The 16,482-nt window shown below is 55.0% G+C and overlaps 1 protein-coding gene across 1 annotated transcript; it reads left to right on the top strand.

Annotated features, from left to right (window-relative positions):
- Positions 1 to 1,811: 1,811 nt before the first annotated feature.
- On the top strand, positions 1,812 to 14,686 carry STK35 (serine/threonine kinase 35). The gene is made up of 3 exons (XM_058850964.1): positions 1,812 to 2,284; positions 7,609 to 8,356; positions 14,549 to 14,686. The coding sequence occupies exons 1-2, from the start codon at positions 1,873 to 1,875 to the stop codon at positions 8,319 to 8,321; spliced, it is 1,125 nt and encodes a 374-aa protein (XP_058706947.1). The 5' UTR covers positions 1,812 to 1,872; the 3' UTR covers positions 8,322 to 8,356; positions 14,549 to 14,686.
- Positions 14,687 to 16,482: the final 1,796 nt, after the last annotated feature.

Below are 16,482 nucleotides of genomic sequence, written 5' to 3'. Positions count from 1 at the left end.
GCCCCGCATTAGAGTCGCCGGTGGCTCCGGGAATCGCCGTCCCGTCCCCGGGGGGACCAGCTTGACGCAGTGGGCTGGGGCTACGTGATGGCAGCGACACATGGCTCAGCAGTGGGTCAAGAAATCAGGCACCTTCGAGAGCTCTTCCGTAAACCGGCTCTGCAGACGCTGTCTTTGACCGGCCGCAGTGCCCGATGCCAACGGCACAGCGAGGGGGGCAGGAAATCGCGGTAAAGGCGGCTGGAAAAGAACATTTTGCGGGGTTGAATCGCCATTCCCTCCCCAAATCCACGGGGAGCGAGACGGCGGCATGCAAAGCCCCGAGCCCCGGCGGGCTGCCAGCCACCAGCAGCGCCAGGAACAGAATGAGATCCCCGGACAACCAGGAATGGACGGATACTCGTGATGCCCATGGCTCGGGGGGTGAAAAACAATTTGGGGACGGGACAGGGACGTCTGTGGTCCACCCCACCTGCTCGCAGGAGAAATGCCACCAAACCAGTCCCACAAGACAATCCCGCGGGGACACGGCTATCCCGGGGGGACACACTGGAGCCCCACGATCTCCCCCCGGCCCTCGCCACCCCTCGGGGTCCTGGCGTAGGGCGGTCGCTCTTGGTGACCAGTGCCCGTCCCGCCACACGGACTCCCGGTGGGTGCCCCCAGAACCCTCGGTCCCGGCCCGCAGGGCAGCGGGATCCTCTCGGGATCGCAGCCACTTTCCCGGGGAGCTTCCAGTTGGAAACTCCCTGGTGATCCTCGGCAGTGGCGTCCAACTTTCGGGGTGAGCGCGGCGCCCGGGAAGGGTCCCCGAATGCTGCCGGAGCTGTGAAACCGCCCCCGAGCCGCGCGCCCGCCCTGCCCGGTGCGGCTGCACAGCCCCAGTTCACCGAACATCAGCACCACGCGGCTACCGCTGGCGCAACGGGTCCCGGGGATTTACCGGGTCCCGGGGATTTATTGGGTTCCGGGGCACCACCCCCTCCCCGGCGAATCACCTCCTTGGCAGCATCACCTCCCCGCCGGGTCATCACCTACAGTGTGTGCACCTCCCCCCTCCCCCGTGCACCGAGCTACTGCCGGCGCACCGTGTCCCGGAGCATCACTCCCCTGGCGGCATCACGCACAGCCCTCCCCGGTGCACCGGACCCCTTGTACCGCACGGCTACCGCCAGTGCACCGCTCCTCCCAACCCGCCCCGGGGCATCCCGCCCGTCCCGGGGCGGTGGGAGGGGGCTGCTGGGGGCGGGTCACCCCCCGCCGTTACATAAGGGGTTACGTCAGGGCGCGCGGCCACGCTCTTATCCCACCGCCACCGCCGCCGCCGCTCCCCCACCCCTCCCGTTCACACGCCGCCGCACGGCGCCCGGCCCGGAGCCCCCGCCGCCGCTCCCCAGGTGAGCCCCGCGGGCCAGGCCGAGCCTGCATCGCCTCCCCCGGGCCGCACCCGGAGGGAGGGAAGGAGGGACAAGGGGGGACCCGCGGCGGACGCCGGGGCCCCCATGACCGGCCTGTTTACACCGGCGCGGCGCGTACCACCGTGGCGGGGGAGCGGGAGGGGCCTGCCGCCGCGCTGAGCCCCGGCCACGCCGAGCCGCGCTGGCAGCGCAGCGACCCGGTTACCGCGCCCGGTGCGGGAAGCCCGGACTCCCCTTTCTGAGTACGGGGCCGGCACCGGGGAGAAGCCGAGCCCCGCCGCCGCGGTCGCCGCCCCCCCCCGGCGCCGCGGTGGTTCGCCCCGCGCGGCCGCGATTGGCCGAACGCTTAAAGGGGCCGGCAGCGCGCGCTTTTCCGCCCCGCGGCGCGGCGGCGGCATCGGCGCGTGCCCCCTCGCCCGCGCGGCGCTGCCCGGCACGCGGGGCGGGGGGGGCCATGGACGGCGGCCGCCGCGGGACACAAAGGACGTTGCGGCGGCGGCGGGCGACGCGGCGCGGGGCCATGGCGGCGGCGGCGGTGGCGGGGCCGGGCATCGGCGGTGGCGGCGGCGGCCCGCGGTACAGCCTGCTGGCCGAGATCGGCCGCGGCGCCTACGGCGTGGTGTACGAGGCGGTGTCGGGCCGCAGCGGCGCCCGTCTGGCGGTGAAGCGGATCCGCTGCGACGCTCCCGAGAACGTGGAGCTGGCGCTGGCCGAGTTCTGGGCCCTGACGAGCCTCCGGCGGCAGCACCCCAACGTGGTGCGCTTTGAGGAGTGCGTCCTGCAGCGGCACGGCCTGGGGCAGCGCATGAGCCACGGCAACAAGCGCAGCCAGCTCTACCTGCGCCTCGTCGAGACCTCCCTCAAAGGTACCGGCACCCCCGGGGCATCCCCGGCACGGCCCCAGCGCCCTCCCGGGGCACCTCCCCGGCTGCCCTCCCCCGCCCAGGGCCTCCAGGGTCCCTGTTCCTGATACCCGTGTCACCCATCCCTACCCCTGAGCACCTGGATCTGCCACCTTCCTGCTGCCATCAATGGCCCCCACACCCAGATCCTCCTGCCCCACTCCCAAGTTACACCCGCAGAGCAGGTTGACTGCAGGGGTGCCCCATGCCAGGACATCTTGGTTTTGTCTCCCTTCTCCATGGCACCCTTCCACAATACCTGCACCTCAGGCATTGCTGCTGTCTCCACTTGCTCCCCATCACCCTATTGCTCAAATCCTTCCTGGGCATTAAGACCACCCTGCACTTAAGACCACTCAAAACTCCCCCCAGCTCTCACAGTGCCCTTCTTGCCTTGACTCACTGCTTTTCCAGAGTAACCACCTCTGGGCTCTCCCCACTGTCCCCCTGAGCACTGATCACCCCTGCACTCTTTGGGTCCTCCCTGGCATATCTGCTCTAGGCTTGCTCCCATCACCCATCCCTGCAGGGCTCCCCCACAGGGTTCCTTTGCTGTCAGTCTCCCTGAACACACCTGAGGGACCCATGTCCCTGTCCCCCATTGTTGTGCCATCCTCTCCACTCTCTCGTTCCTGTATGAAGCTCCCAGGAAACCATTCCCTAAACCCCACCCATGTCTTGCAGCCAGTGGGGTCCCACCATGTGCGCTGCAGTCCTGCTCCCAATCCTGAGGGGCCCTGTTGTCACCTCCAGGCTCAAACCTAACCCTTGGGGGAGACATCCCTGTGTGCTGGACCCCTGGCTTGCACTGACTCATCCTCCCTTACACCCTAAATCCTGAGGTTCTATTTGCTGCCCTGACCTGTGCCCCAGTCACACCAAGGGGACATCTCTCCCTCTCTGCCCAATGTACTGTCCCATCTCTGATCACCCCAGGGCTGCAGCCTGTTATGGCTCAAGATCTCACAGCTTTAGGACTGTTCCCATGGCCACCCCATTGCTGGCTCTATGGGAACAGCCCTGGAAGCACTAATGGCTGTAGCCTGGGCTGATACACCGATTTTCCCCTGGGGTCCCTCAGCAGCATCACGGGGCTGTCAGGGGTCACCTCCTGTCACAGCCAATGGTTGTGATGGTAACATCTCCAAAATGCTCCCTCCCTCCCTTTGGTCCCTTGGCTGCTTGTCAGACCCAGCTTTGCCAATGTGCTGTGAAGATGTGGAAAAATACTGGAGCCCTGTGCCCCCCAGCCTGCTGTGAGCAGAGCCAATCACCCCAATCCTTCCTTCCCCAAACTTGTGTGCCGGGATTCCTGTCAGCTCCTTGCTCAGGAAGACCCAGTCTTCCTGAGCCCCCAGACCCTGTGCTAGGCACAGAGTTCATGCAAAGCTCCTGAGATCTTTGAGCAAACCTGTGGCTCTGACTGTCCCTGCCTTGCCTGTCCCCTCTATCCGTGGTGGGTGGACATGTCCAGACCTGCCTAGGGAGACCATGCATCCCAGCTCCTGCTCTTCCTTCACACAACCACCCAAGGGAGGCTCCCTGAGAAGGGCAGTGTCCAAATTCCTGTACAGCCAGGGCACGCAGTTCTCTGGGAGCAGAGCCAACTCTTCCCTTTGGGTGTGTGTCCAGTTGTAGCAGGAATGGGGCTGCCCCCCCTCTGTGATGTTGCACATTCTGAGGAGAAGTGGCTTGGCTTGGGGAAAGGTCTTGGGTAGCTGGAGGTGCTCCATCTCCAGGTGGGGAAGGAGACCCTTAGATGCCCCATATCGAGGGGGGGGCTGAGCCTCCTGAATTCCCACCAGTGGGGAAGGCTTTGCCTGCTCTGGTCCTACTGCAGCCCCTCAAGGGGAGCAGAGCTGGGCTCTGCATCCCCAGTCTGGACAGGAGTAGCTCCTAAAACCAAGCTGAAGCACATTCTCCTTTCTGTCTGCTGGGCTGCCCTCTGGGCTGTGTTGTGCCAGGCAGCCTGTGCTTGCTGCCTTCCCAAGCCTTGGGTCTGATAGTTGTGGATAAATATTTTCAAAACAAAAGCTGGAGCTGGATGAGCCCTGCAGGTCTCCTGCTCTCCTTCCCTGCCGGCAGCAGAGCTGGAGCTGTGGCGGTGGCCATGGAGCTGTGCTGCCGTGCCATTCTGCACGACCGCAGCTGGGCTATTTACGGGCCAGCGCAGATGCTGTGCCAACGTGCTGGGGCTCAGGGCATGGCGAGGATTAATCCGAGACTTTCTGAATTGGGAGCACAACTGTCGGGATACCAGGCGGGGTTTGGTCTCAGCTATGGCACAGAGCCTGAACCTTTATCATTTTAATGAGATGTGAAGTAATTAAATTTAAGGGCAGGGTGTGAAAAGGAAGGTGAAAGCTTGGCTCTGAGCTGGAGGAGAGGCACGTACCCGAGCAATGTGCTCAGAGCCCTGACACAGGAGCACCTCCAGTGCTTGTGCACATCACATGCCCCTCTAGTTCCTAACTAGAGCAGTGACAGAGCTGCCTGAAGTGAACAGGTATAAGGTGTTGCTTCCTGTTCCTCCCATATCATCTGTGGGTCCATCACCCTGCCACCAGCACTCAGCCTCACTCGTGGGCTGCCCTGGCATTACCTGCCTTTGTTGCTATCATTCCAACTGCCTGGAATTCCATTCTGCCAGCTCCCATCTCTCTGGTGCAGCCTCCTTGCACAGAGGGAGTCAGAGGTTGCATGTGATGGTGGGCACTGGGGTGCTGCTTCTGCTCTCACTGGATTTTTATTTTCCCGGTGAAGCTGAGCAAATTGGCACGCTGCTAATGAGCTCCCCAGGATGGGGTGGGGGACGTGTGTGTATGCTGCTGGAAAGATGGAGTGTGAGTGTTTGCCATCCTGTGTTTGGGCAGGGAGCACATGGGGATGCTGGCTTAGTGATAGAGAACAGGTCCAGCCTGTCATTGGCATCTCCTCAGCTCTTGACTGCTTGTCTTCAGTTTGCTTCATCTTTAGGGAGCGCCTTGCCAGCTCTTTATGTTTAAAGATGTTTGTTTTGAAGGCAGGAAGATGATTTAACAACTAAAACACTTTCAGATTATAGAAAGAAAATGAGGAAAATGAGGCTTTTGGCTTAAGCCTCTATTCTCAGTGCTCCACCCAAAGTGAAGTGCCTGGTGCTCACAGCTACTGCTGGATCCCCGTCATCTTTCATGCCCTTGCTGAGGTTCAGGGGCCAAGTTTTAGATCAGAGCCTTCCTTATGCTAAAAACAAACCTTGGCTTGTCAGAGCTAACATGTCCTGGCTGCTGAGCGTGTTTGAGCCACTTCCTGTGGGAAGGGGCTGCCAGCAGTGCTGTGTGGATGCTCCCACCTGGCTGTGTGTGAGGGATGTGGGGCTCTGCCATGCTCCCTGTCATGGTTTGATTCCTGGCAGAGAAGAAACAGGCACTCCTGCTCCTTGTGTTTGGGCTGCAGAGGGGAGCAGGAAGACCAAACCCTGTGTCCTGCTGTGATGTCCCTAGGGTTTGTCAAATCAAGGTGGTGGCTGCTGTGTGAGCTGGAGCTCTCCTGGCTGTGCCGAGGCCTCTGCTCCCAGGACAAGCAGCCTCTCCTTCAGTTTCTGTGCTGTCATGCCAAAGGTAGCTTGCATCAGAGAAACTGCTTTTCCTGGTCAGCATTTTGGGCTCCAGAGCCAAGCTGTTCTGTGCTGCTCCCAGCTGGCCCTTGGGCTTTCAATGGTGAGCCTCCTTCCAGTCAGATGAGACCCCCAAAGTGCATCCAGTATCCTGTGTAACTCCATCCTGTTCTTTCATCCCCCAGATCTAACCTTCAGACCTAATCTCAGCAAAAGATTGCTGAGGATGGGGAGGTGCAGCCAAATCCTTCTGTTGTGCAGATTTCCATTTCCATAGCAGTAGCCATGGATACAGACTGTTTGTGCAAATAACCAATATTCCCACCCACACCAACTGCTGACCAGTGCAGCCCAGGGCTGGGTGTCCCTGGTAGTCCTTGGCTTTACCTGCTGCTGGAAGATTTTTACTTCCCCAGATGCTCTCTAGGGCTTCGCTCAAACAAAACCCAACTTTGTCAAATGGGTGGAGTTATTTAACTGCTTTCAAAAACACTTGAGTTTGGCTGTGGGACTTTTTAACTGTGGCAGAGGTGAGTGGTATCCTCCAGCTTCCCTCTTATGGTGCTTGAGGAAAAAAGAAAAATTAATTTCTAGAGCAAAATGATGCTCTGGTGGTACGTGCAGGCTCTGCCAATCACCTGGGGGCTCTCTGGAGGAGACTTGGGGTCTGACTGTGGGGTTTGCATTCCTGGCATCAGCTAATGGGGATGGGTCTGTTGCCAGTGCTCCCTGGGGCATCCTGGCATCCCTGGGGAGTACCAGTGGTAGACCTGGCCCCATTAACTGATATGATGCTGTCATGTTCTTCACATGTCTGATTGATGTGCAAGAGAGTCCTTCCTTAGGCAGGAGTTTTTATAAAGTCTGAGATGCTCTGAGCTTAAAGAGTTCAGTTTGATGTCTGGTGAAGGTAGAAGCTGTTTGGGGTGTAATACTGAGTAGTAGGAGTACTTACAGTCACAAGTGTGGCTGAGATTACACTCAGCAAACATTGTTTGCAGCTTGGACCTCCAGTTTCCTCTCATTAAAAACTTGTTGGCACTTAATAAAAGCTGGATGAAGTGGCAGAGTTTTCCCAGCACAAATGCAATCCTTAAATGTATAAAATTGGTTGGGGAAGACCCAGTGGGCCATAGGGCTTGGACACCGGTGTGACGACTCTTGACAAGACTGTGCTGGCGCAGTGTTAAGGGCTGTGATTTACTCCATGTGTGCAGTTACAGTAAAGTATATGGAATGAACAGCCAGCCTTTGCCTCCTGCAGCAGAGCTCAGGTGGAAGAGGAGGCATTCATAAAAGTAATTTTTTAATTTTTTTTTCCTGTGGACTCACTGCTAATTGTGCTTTTAGCCTCTGCTGCTTTGGCTGTCAGAGCCTGGGGAGAATAGCCTGATGGTGGGACTAAAGAAGATGTGTTTTCTGCACTTTGCTGGGAGGAAGTCCCTGAGCTGGCTCTCAGCAGTGGGTTTGGATGAACGTGGTGCTGGTGTGTCGTGCTCAGCAGGATCCCAAAGTGCTTGAAGCCACATCAGTGGCACCATCACTGCTGGTGCCCTGCAATGCCATAGGTCCCACTCACATTCCCCAAATTTTTGATATCCACATAAACTAGACCAGTTCCTCAGCCATCCTGGGGTTAGTATGTTTGAAATGTGTCTAAAAAACCCACTCTTTTATCCCTTTTGGTCAGGTGAGAGGATCCTGGGCTATGCAGAGGAACCTTGCTACCTGTGGTTTGTCATGGAGTTCTGTGAAGGGGGAGACCTCAACCAGTACGTGCTGTCCCGAAGGCCTGACCCAGCCACCAACAAGAGCTTCATGCTGCAGCTGACCAGTGCCATTGCCTTCCTGCACAAGAACCACATTGTCCACCGGGACCTGAAGCCAGACAACATCCTGATAACGGAGAAATCTGGCACCCCTGTGCTCAAGGTGGCGGACTTTGGGCTGAGCAAGGTCTGTGCTGGCCTGACTGCTCGGGGCAAGGAGGGTGCGCATGAGAACAAAAATGTGAATGTGAACAAGTACTGGCTGTCCTCAGCCTGTGGCTCTGACTTCTACATGGCACCCGAGGTGTGGGAGGGGCACTACACTGCCAAGGCTGACATCTTCGCCCTCGGCATCATCATCTGGGCCATGATTGAGAGGATCACTTTCATTGACGCCGAGACCAAGAAGGAGCTGCTGGGGACTTACATCAAGCAGGGGACCGAGATTGTGCCCGTTGGGGAAGCGCTGCTAGAAAACCCAAAGATGGAGCTGCACATCCCTCAGAAACGCAGGACTTCCATGTCTGAGGGGATCAAGCAGCTCCTGAAAGACATGTTGGCTGCTAACCCGCAGGATCGACCTGATGCCTTTGAGCTTGAAACCAGAATGGACCAGGTTACATGTGCTGCTTAAATTCAGGGCAGGGCACCGCTGTGCTTTGCAGCTGGGTAAGTGATTCGCACTTTTTGTCTCATTTCTGTCACCTTTACTGGTCCAATGGTGCACTTTGTAGTGGCACAAAGGAGTCTTTTATGTTCCTAGAGCTATTTGTGTAGTGACTCATCAGAGCACTGCTTCTGAGGTTGTTTTCACCTATTCTACTGCAAAAATAAAGTCGAGGTGAGAGATAGAATTAGCAGCTGCACATACTGTCACTGCCCCAGGGCCCAGTGGAGCTGGAAGGGCTGGGCAGAAGCCTTGTTCCTCAGAGGTGCTGGCCAGTGGCTGAGACAGGCTGGGGCACAGTGGAGACACCTGCAAGCGCTTGGTTTAAGCTTTGGGGACATCTGTCTCTCTCAGGGTCAGGGAGGAATCTGCCAGTTCTGCCTCCTTTGCTGTGTGATGTAATTTCCATGGTCTGTGCTGGAACTCCTTGTCTAGTACCATCCCCCTCCCTTGTGACATTTGGACAGGACACCTCAGGACCCAGCTGGCTCAGTGGGTAGGCACCAAGTAGCACATCTGTCTTGGCAAAAAACTCTGCTTTCACCTACAAGGCACATGGGTCCATCTTGTGGCTCTGTTTCATTTCCCTATTAAAGGCAGGACTTCCCTTTGGTGTGAACGTCAGTGGCCCAAACCCAGGAGATGCTTTAGTCTCCAGCATGTGTGTTTGTAGACCTGTGTCTACTCAGGAAGGAAGCTTAAAAACAGCTCTGCTCAGACTGAGCTCAGCTCTGTCCAAACAGAGTCCCCTCTCTTGTCCCTCCCCTCGCTAAACAGTCTCAAGCTCAGAGGTCCTGATCCTGAGGCCTGGGTGGTCACACATGGTCTGGAAGGACCCCCAGGGATGTGATGGAGCTGACAGTGTAACTCCCAGTGACACAGCAGGACTGGGAGGTGTTGCCTAAATGGCAAAGCTGTCTGTAAACACGAGCTGTTACTAGGGTTTCTCCCAGCCAAACATTTCAATGAAACTGAAGAATTACATATTACCAGGGGTGAGGCTGACGTCTTTCCAGCCCACATCCTTTCTCAGGCTCCTGCAGAGCTGCCTGCCCATCGCTGGTCCCAGGAGATCTTTGACAGCCTGCCTGTGTCAGGTGTTGCCATCACAGCTTGGGCCACAGCCCTCACCTCACCCCAAAACCACACACAGCCAGCTGGACTGGAGCTGATCATGGATGCAAGGGGATAAAGAGGGAGGAAAATGTGTCCCTGGGCAGCACTCACCAGTCCTCAGCTGATGGCTGTTTGCTTGTCCAGTGCTGAGAGCAAGCCTCCAGCAGCAGGTGGTGGGGAAGGTGCAGGTATTTTGGTGAGTTTTGCTAAAACCCCTCATTGCTGCCACCTGAGGGTTTCTGAGCTTATGCAAAATGCTGTGGTGCCTGACCCCCCTCTCTCTGTGTGCCCAGGTACACTCTGTGCTGTATGTAGAGAAATAGGATGGAAGTGAAAAGAGCCATTGGCTGGGTCTTGTTCTTCTCTGTTGGTTTGTCTACACTGGTCCACACACCATCCCCTCTGCACTTTTCCACGAACAAAATATTTAACACCTATCTCAAGTGCAAGTAACTGGTTCAAGCACTGCTGCCTGGGGCTGGATACTGGTCCCAGTGCAAGTGTGGGCTGGGGATTAGGGTGGGGGAGTGAATCTGTGGAAATGCGAGCCCTTAAGATGGGTGTGCTCAAGCCCCGGGGCAAGAGCAGACACCCTGCCTTGTGCCCCGGGGCGAGGTGTGGGGCTGTGGGAGCAGCTCTGCCGCACGTGGAGGGTCAGGCAGGGCTCTGCCATCTGCGCTGGCTCTGTGCTGACACGATGCTGCTGCGTTATGCAACCAGCCCCTGCCCTCGGGGGAAAATTCATCCTGCGCAGATCTGCGGAATAGTACATTCTACATATGAAGGGATAACAAACACCGAGGGGACAGTCCTACCCCGCGGCTGTTTGCTCAAACCCAGCTGCCTTCTGCAGCCCCCCCCCCCAACACACACTCCATCCGTGAGTCTGCACCGATCACTCCGTCGTGACACAGCTGTAGCAGCCAGGGATGCTCTTACATAACCCAGCCTGGCACATGGAGCGTGGTCGCTTGGCCCAGATAGAGCCCAGCACCAGCCATATGTTCTCTGCAAACCCACAGTGTTCCTCCACCTCACTTGTGGGGCAGACAGAATATTTGGTGTGCTTTACCGTATGGTTTTCCTGGTGTAGTTGTGCATTCAAAATTCAAATCAATCAGCCTTCTTCTGGCTGCTATTAAATGCAAATCTTAAATTGGAAACCTGCTTGAGAAGCTTAAAATGGGATTTAGAGCAGAGCCTGAATTCTGCTCTCAGGTAATTTTAGTTGACCGAGAAACTCACATAACCTCTTCCAACTTATTTGTGGCACTGCTGTGTAGCTTTGCTATGCTGGGTTATGCAGCAGGTTCTTCCCCAGGACGGTTCAGGCCTGCTCAGCCTTGGTTCATGTCATAACCTGGAAAACTCTAACCCTCCTTGAGCCAGGGAATTGGATTTTTGCTTATTCTTTGCTATGCCACTGACCTCTTCAGATTTTGCTTCATGTCTCAGTAGCTTTGCCTTTCCTTCTGTCATGGATGCTGCACACACCTGAGAGCTTCATGCTCTGTTACCCTTCCAAAATGCAGATAGCAAATGTCAGTCTCAGACAGGAAAGAGTTTTTGGCTTGGTTTATGCTGGACACTGGGCTGCCTGGGGTGGAGATGACTCCTTGACTTCTTATCTACTTGCTCTTCCCACTGCTGATGGTCCGGGGGCAGTAGTTCCAGCAGAGGTGGGCAGAGGGGAAAACAAAGGTATTCTCTCTTTATTTGAACATTTCTTCCCTATCTTCTGCAAATGTTTAGATAATAGCCAAGTTTATCTACAGTTCTCTAGAGTTGCTGGCAAAAACTTGCCTTTTGGGCAAAGAGGACAAAAGCCTTTCTAGTGCAATTAGGGAGTGGCTGGGTTGTGCTGGGTATCTGCTGGGTCTCTTTGTGTGATAGCCCAGCACTGACTGCACTGCCCACTAGGGAGTATTTCACCCCTCCTTCACAGTACTGGAAAGCTGGAATTACTCTCCTTTCCTGCAATGTGACATCTTTCTTTCTATGTCTAACGACTTTGTAGTTGCCCTCCAGGTTCCCTGGGGATGGTGAGGGTCCTCCCGGAGATGCTGTTCCTCTGATGGACTGGGTTTGTGCAACCCTTAGGTTGCAGAGGAAAAAGGTGTAGTGGCAATGTCTCCCTTTGCTGCTCACTGCAGTGACACAGGGGCCTTGGCCACAGAAACACAAGGGACAAGTACAGCATCACCCACCACAGTTAAGTGTTTAAGAAACTTTGTAGTTTTGATTCACACAGGACATCAAACTCCAGTTGCTGTGATCAGTATAGAGGCAGTTTGTTATGGTAGATTGTATTCCATATATTCACTTGTGGGTAAAACGGTCTGATTTTGGGTGGATGCTCAAGATGAATGACAAGAATCTGTGCAGGCTGCAGCATCTCGGGGGCTGTCATGAGCAGGCAGGTGTTCAATAGCTGTGGCCAGTCTGGTTCTCTCCAGCACTTCTCTGTCACTGGGTTCGATTATTCCAGTTTCAGCTGAAAGTGACTGTTTGTATTTCCATTGTTCTGCTCTTTGCATTTCCAACGTGCACCAGGAGCTGAACAAGCTGAACAAGCTCATCTGCTCACCCTGCATGATGGTGTCTATCCTGGCCAGAGCTCTCTGGTGCTGTGCCCAACCACTCCCAGCACTGCTGATAAACTGCTGCCCTGTGGAATTTCAGAGCTGGAGGATGGACAGGGATCAGGGACACAGCAGCAGCTCTGAGAGCTGTCAGTGAACAGGGGCTGCTGCATCAAATTAGATCTTGTCTGTTAGTATCACTCAGCTGAAGTTTTACTCACTGGCCAGTTAAAGGACAGCAATTTAATTCCTGAAACAATGTTGGTTCTGACTTTGGACAGTTTTCAGTGTGGTTTGTGGATCTTGGCATGGACAAAAGCCACAGGACAGTAAAAGCAAGGTCAGTTCCTCTTCTCATAACTGTAGAATGCAGCATCACAGGGACCATCCCATAGAGTGGCAACACCTTTCTAGGCAGTGTTGATTCTACCTGGGGTGGAATGAAGCCCTCAGAGTGACCTGGACCATGTCACCTCTGGCCAATTGTATTGGTGCTTGTGTTTGCTCATTGTCACCCCTGCTTTGCCTTCTGGGGAGGTCACTGCAGTTGGATGTAAGGATGCACACAAGGAATGCGTCACAAGTATAGGTACAGAGCATGAGGGAAGGCTCAGGAGATAAATCAGGCACTCAGCCCCCTTGCCTTGCACTCTGTGTTCCCACACAGGGGCAGATGACATGGTTAACACGAGGAGGTGAGGGGTTATCTCTCCCTCCTCTGCAGAGTCCTCTCTGCTGCCGCCCCTCTGTGTGACCCACACACTGGTGTTATCTTGCATGCTGGGTGCGAGGTCCATGGGCTGCTGGTTCACATCCTGCTGATGCCGAATGAACATTCGAGCTGATTAAAACTATAAGTGGCATCAGTGGAGGGATTAAATGCTCTTGAACAAGCCCCTGCAAAAACGTGCGTCAGTGGGGTGAGCTCTCCTGCCTCAGAGCAGTGAGCTCAGGGCTACTCGAGCAAGCGCCTTCCCTGAAAATGTTCCTACTCCAGGGAAGCACAAACAGAAACCCTGCCCTACTTGCTAATGAAGCTGCATAATAGGAGAAATCTTCCAGAAGAATCCTTGTGTGTTTGCCATGACCTGATGTCTGTGTGCCTCTCGCCTCCTCAAACAGAAAGGCTTTATTCTGATGGCAGCCTGCAAAAGTGGCATCCATTGGTTAACCTCTCCTGGAAAGGAGTGTGCCCACGACCCTGCCTTCTGCTCTGAGCAGCCTTGTCCTTTAGAAATGTGTTCCTCAGACAGGGATTTCTTTAATGAGATTTCCTAGGGCCAAGGGATTGGAGTAATTTCCCAGACACTGGCATTTTTTGTGCAGCGGGTCTTTCCCACTGCTTCCTTGGTGTCTGTGCAGAGCCCCTTGCCTATCCCTGGTGGGGTGGGACCTGCCCCTGCTGAATGGGGAGCTAAATCCACCCCCCCCATTTTTTTCCCATGTAACTATCTGAGTATAGAGCTCATGGACCACCCCCTCTGCTTCCCAGCAGAACCACTGCCCTCAGCTCTGCTGAGGTGCCTCCTTGAGTTTGGAACATCCTAAAGGATGTATTTTCAGTACAGAAGTGGCATCATGTGTACGTGTGTGTGCTGTTCTTCTGCTGTTGACAGGGAATTTTCTGGGTTGTAAACAAATTGTGTGGAAGATGCTGGTGGCTTATGTGCAGAGTTGAACATTCCCATGTCCCTGAGCTCAGAGGATAGGAGGGTGCCAGGGCTGTGGATGAATGGGTGCAGCACCTCTGCTGCTGCAGGCACTATGGGGGTTGTGGTGTGTTGAGGCTTTGGCTAAAGCAGGGATTGGTGCAGCAAATACCTGCCTGTTCTACTCTAAAACCCCTGTCACTGAGCATTGTTGTGGGCTGAGCTGCAAACCTCTCCTGTTCTGCTTCCATTTGCACCAGCCTGGATTTTACCTTTTGCAGAGCCACTCGCAATGCCTGAGCTGCTGCTGACGCAGGGGGTGAGTGATGCAGGGCACCTCTGGGGTTGCAGCTTGTTCCATCTTTCCTGATGGAGTACGGGGAGCCAGCACTCACAGACATGTCACATGTACTCTCAAGGCCAGGCTCTGCCGTGGGAACACTTGTCCTTGTTCCAGCAGGAGCTGTGTGGGATGGGGCTGTGTTGTGGAGGTGTGGGGAGATGCTCAGCCCCAGGCAGCCTGTCCCAGCTCAGCCCCTGCCCTGGGGCAGCTGGACATGTGCTGTCCTTGGCAGTGTGCTCCATATGCTGCTGTCTGAATCCCTCTGGGAAAAAAATGACTGTAAACTGACCCCAATTCCTATCTGGATCAATAGCAAAAGCACTGGGCAGTAGAGAGATGTGGCAGCACTCATTTTGGACTAACTGGGATAAGTGGGCAGGTGGCAGGAGTGGTGTCCTACACCCCCTCCATCCAGCAGCCAATTCCTGGAGTCACAATGTAGTAACTGAGACAAATCACTGACAAGCCTGACCTCTTTTTCTCTTCTCTTCTGTTTTCTTGCAGATTTATTTACCAGGGACCCATAATCTCCTTTATTTACGTGCAACAAGGAAGTCAAAGATAAGGGAAGATGATGATACAGAAGATCCCTGGTCTGCAGGATCTCTGGCAATGTGAAATATTTGGGTGTTACTTTTTGTGTTGGGAAGGGGTGTTGTGGGGGTGTGGGAGGGGGCTTCAGGGGCCTGTGGAAGAACACAAGCTGGCAGCTGTCACACTCATGAGACTTTGAAACAAGATCCAGAGAGCAGAGCTGCCTTTGCCCAGCCCTCCCTATGTCTCCTGTGCTGCTGTTTGACTCAGTAGATGTTTCTAAGAATGTGGTTTCATAAAGAAGTGGGAATCAGCAGCCTGGTGGTGAGGTGTGCTGCCAGGCACCAGCTCCAAGTCCGGCTGGGCAGTTTTGGGTTCAAAGCTATTGATTTTGCCTAGGGAAAATGGGAGCAAAGTGGTGGCTAGGTTTGCATTGGGAGTGCAGTGCTTTAGGAAAAATAAGTCTCTTGGACCACATCTTGCAAGCAGCTAAATAACTTCATAGCAGGCAGCTCCTGAATAGGTGGTGCTGCCCAGGCTTGTGAGCAGCTGACATTAGGATAGAGTAGGATAAACAAGCTGGAAAGCCATTTGGCAAAGCAGGTCTTCCCAAGCTGGATTTCATGATCATCTTTGTTACTGTCTTTCTATACAGAAGGAACTGGGGAGCTGCTGAGTACATTTTCAGGTTGATATCATCCAAGAGAAACAGAAAGCAGTCCACTGCTCTGATCCATTTAATGCCAAACTTCAGTCGATAGGAACAATGCTGTGGAGAGGAGGTTTGGCCTTAATGGGTCATGGGCTGGATTCTAGCCTCCCACAGGACACTTTTTTCCTGCTAGCTAATGATCTCCAGGAAGCAAAAGGCAATGCTGCAGTTCAGGGTGTGTTACAGTACAGCTCAGGTCAGGAGATTGGAACCTCAGGCTGAGCAGTTAATACTCGTAGCAAAACTCCTATTCTTGGGCTGCCCTGTGTTGATGATCTTTAGACTTTGCTCACTGTAAATGCAATGTAAAGCACCACCTCTTCTCCACCCTGCAGCTTCTGAACCACCTAAAATGTTTCTCAGCAGGTGAAATCACCCAGCAGTGGTTTGAGAAGTGGGCTGGTCTGACCCAGGATCACTCCTGAGCTGCCAGGGTGCTCAGTCTGGAGCTGGCCATGGGTAGGAAAGGGTCGCCCTGGCCCCCTCATCCCTGGCTGTGGGAACTGCTTGCCTACAGCTTTCCTCTGGCATCACTGGAAGGTTCCTAACTGGCAGCACCTCCCTGTATCTCCTCAGTGTATTATGCTGACCTCACAGGAATGAATGAAAAGGAGGAAATTCAGGTGGGCTCAGGCAGAGCAGGGAAAGGATGGAGAGGCTTCTTTCTTCTCTTCCATCTATTCCAGGACACAAAGCTAGAGCTGTGGCTGCAGGAAGGCCTGGTCCTTCTTAGGAGGACCAGGAGGCTCCAGACTGGTTGTCTGTGACTTGTGAAGGTTTGGACAGCACAAATGGACTGCCAAGCCCTTGTTCTCACACTGTGCTTGTGTTTGTCCCTAGGGATGCTTCTGTGGGCTGTAACTGGGTGGGATTCCTCCAGCTTCCTGTGCTGCATCCCACAGGAAGGGGAGAGTGAACCATTTAGCTCACAAGCGCAGTGTTAGTGCCCTGATCACTGGACCATCCTTCCTCCACCTGGCAGAGCCTTTGCTCCTGACTGTTACAGCTGTTCTAACCAAACCCTGGCCTGAATGGGTGCAGTAGGAGGGCAGGAGATGAAGCTGGAAGGCAGTGAGTGGATTGCCCTGTTCTTCTCAGGACAGGAGTGGGTCCAGCAGGCCCTGGGAGGGCCAGCCCTCTTGGTCCACTGCTGTTTCAGGCCATCTTCAAACCACACGTCTCCACCTCAGCT

This window comes from Poecile atricapillus, chromosome 15 (genome assembly GCF_030490865.1).
Source record: "Poecile atricapillus isolate bPoeAtr1 chromosome 15, bPoeAtr1.hap1, whole genome shotgun sequence".
Lineage (NCBI taxonomy): Eukaryota > Metazoa > Chordata > Aves > Passeriformes > Paridae > Poecile > Poecile atricapillus.
This window is presented reverse-complemented; position numbering and strand designations above follow the sequence as displayed.